This window comes from Aegilops tauschii, chromosome 5, assembly GCF_002575655.3.
Source record: "Aegilops tauschii subsp. strangulata cultivar AL8/78 chromosome 5, Aet v6.0, whole genome shotgun sequence".
Lineage (NCBI taxonomy): Eukaryota > Viridiplantae > Streptophyta > Magnoliopsida > Poales > Poaceae > Aegilops > Aegilops tauschii.
Window position 1 is genome coordinate 538560889 of NC_053039.3, and position 2373 is coordinate 538563261.

Consider the following 2373-nt stretch of genomic DNA (forward strand, 5'->3'; position numbering starts at 1 on the left):
TTCTGTTAAAAAAATGTTCGGTTGTTCGCGTACACTCCTCAACTACCCCAGTTACAAATAGCACTAAAATTCTAAACTACTCCCTCCATCCCATATTGTAAGACGCTTTTTGACATTGTAGTGTTACAAAACATCTTATATTATGGGATGGAGGGAGTACATTCCTCTCAATAATAAAAATTATAAAATAAATTCAGATAACAAAGGGAAGTGTGCCGTGCGTGATCCCTAGCCTATTATTTTTGTAGAGAAAATTCTCTGGCCTATGAATAATCCATTTTCCACCGGAAAAATCGTTGACGATCTGATACGATATGATCCTCCCACCCAACCAGACCAATCCAAACCAGAAACACTTGGAAATCCTGAGCCGCGTGCGCCATTTTTCTATCATTTTGCCTAGGCAGCCCGACAGAGTCCCGCGCCAATCCCCCCACACGCGCCAGTCGCCGCCACCTCCCACCTACCGTCCCGTCATCATCATCCATCCTCATCCTCCTCCAAGAACCCGGCAGAATCATCGCGAGAGCACCATGTCCAATCACGACTCGGCGTGGCCCTCATTTTGATTGATCTTAAGCTGCAGCTCGGGGATTGGCTCGCTGTTAGCCTGTCGGACCACCCCTCCATGGCGCCCGAAGTGAAGGTGCCGCTGCTGGAGGGGAGGGGCGCGACGCCCGCGCAGACGTTGGGGAACATCGTCGTGTCCATCGTCGGCACCGGCGTGCTCGGCCTGCCCTACGCCTTCCGCACCGCGGGCTGGCTCGCCGGCACCCTCGGGGTCGCTGGCGCCGGCGCCGCCACCTTCTACTGCATGCTCCTCCTGGTCAGTACACACTTATCCATTTCCCCTGTTTGACTTTGAGTAGCACTACCTGGATTTCTTAGGATTCAATCAGCTTCAATCGATCTATACTGTGGCTAAATATTCAGCTTAAGTTGTTCAATCGATTGGTGTGATGAAGTTTAGTCACACATTCGCAGTTGACTTTAGCTGCTGTTTGGTCTGAAGCTGGATTGCAGGGACAAGCTGCGGGAGCAAGAAACAGAGGAGGACGGGCTCGGAGATGAGCAGAGCCGCCATGGCGATGGCGGCAACTACACATACGGGGACCTGGGCGAGCGATGCTTTGGCCCCGTCGGCAGGCACTTCACGGAGGCCATCATCGTCCTATGCCAGACCGGCGGCACCGTGGCGTACCTCGTCTTCATCGGCCAGAACATCAGCTCCGTGCTCCCCGCGCTCTCGCCGGCCATCGTCGTCCTGGCGCTCCTGCTGCCGGTCGAGGTCGCGCTCTCCTTCGTCCGCTCCCTCTCCGCGCTCGCGCCCTTCAGCATACTCGCCGACGCCTGCACTGTGCTGGCCGTCGCCGCCGTGGTCAAGGAGGACGTCCAGCTCCTGGTCGAGCGCGGGCAGCCATTCGCCGACCGGAGCGCGTTCGCCGGGCTCTGGGGCGTCCCGTTCGCGTGCGGCGTTGCCGTGTTCTGCTTCGAGGGGTTCTGCCTCACGCTCGCGCTGGAGGCGTCCATGTCGAACAGAGCCAAGTTCCGGCCGGTGCTCCTCCAGGCCATCGCCGGAGTCACGGTCGTGTACGTCGGCTTCGGCGTCTGCGGCTACCTCGCCTACGGCGACGCCACCCGGGACATCGTCACCCTCAACCTCCCGAGCAACTGGTCCACCGCCGCCGTCAAGGTGGTGCTGTGCGTCGCGCTGGCGCTCACGTTCGCGGTGATGATGCACCCGATCCACGAGATCGTGGAGTCGCGGCTGCTGGCGCCGGGCGGGTGGGTGCGGAGGCGCGGCGGCTTCGTGGAGCGTGCGGCGCTGCACCTGAGCCGCGTCGCGGTGGTGGCGACGCTGGCCGCGATAGCGTGCTTCGTGCCGGCGTTCGGGGAGTTCGCGGCGTTCGTGGGGAGCACGGTGTGCGCGCTGCTCTCCTTTGTGCTGCCGGCGCTCTTCCACCTCCGCGTCGTGGGGCCGACGGCGAGCACGTGGGCGCGCGCGGTGGACTACTTTTTCTTGCTCTCCGGCCTGGTGTTTGCCGGTCATGGGATGTACACGGTCTTGTCACCCCAGTGACAGTTGAAAATGTTCATAGTTTAGTACAGCGCGCGCGCACACACAAAAGAGAGCAATCACCATCGAAATTACAGTCAACAAAGACCTGCAAAAACCAGAGATCGGAGGTTAGCGCATCTCCGACGCCGACCTTGAAAACGGACACAGTATCCGACGCCGACCTCCAAAACGGACACAGTATCCATCGCCGTCTGACTGGGAGCCGGCCATCAAATTCTGTCTCCAAACGTCCGTCTCTGTTTTATTTCTTAGGTCCACAACAAAATAATAGCACACAAAATCTTTGATTAATG

General features: G+C 58.4%; 1 protein-coding gene across 1 annotated transcript; it reads left to right on the forward strand.

Moving 5' to 3' along the window:
• The first annotated feature begins 343 nt into the window (after positions 1 to 343).
• Positions 344 to 2107, forward strand: LOC109735931 (amino acid transporter ANT1). The gene is made up of 2 exons (XM_020295131.4): positions 344 to 826; positions 1013 to 2107. The coding sequence occupies exons 1-2, from the start codon at positions 629 to 631 to the stop codon at positions 2078 to 2080; spliced, it is 1266 nt and encodes a 421-aa protein (XP_020150720.1). The 5' UTR covers positions 344 to 628; the 3' UTR covers positions 2081 to 2107.
• Positions 2108 to 2373: the final 266 nt, after the last annotated feature.

Coding starts and splice junctions, on each gene's coding strand:
- LOC109735931 (XM_020295131.4), top strand. CDS start 629: ATGGCGCCCGAAGTGAAGGTGCCGCTGCTGGAGGGGAGGGGCGCGACG. Junction 827..1,012: donor TCTACTGCATGCTCCTCCTG/GTCAGTACACAC, acceptor TTTGGTCTGAAG/CTGGATTGCAGGGACAAGCT.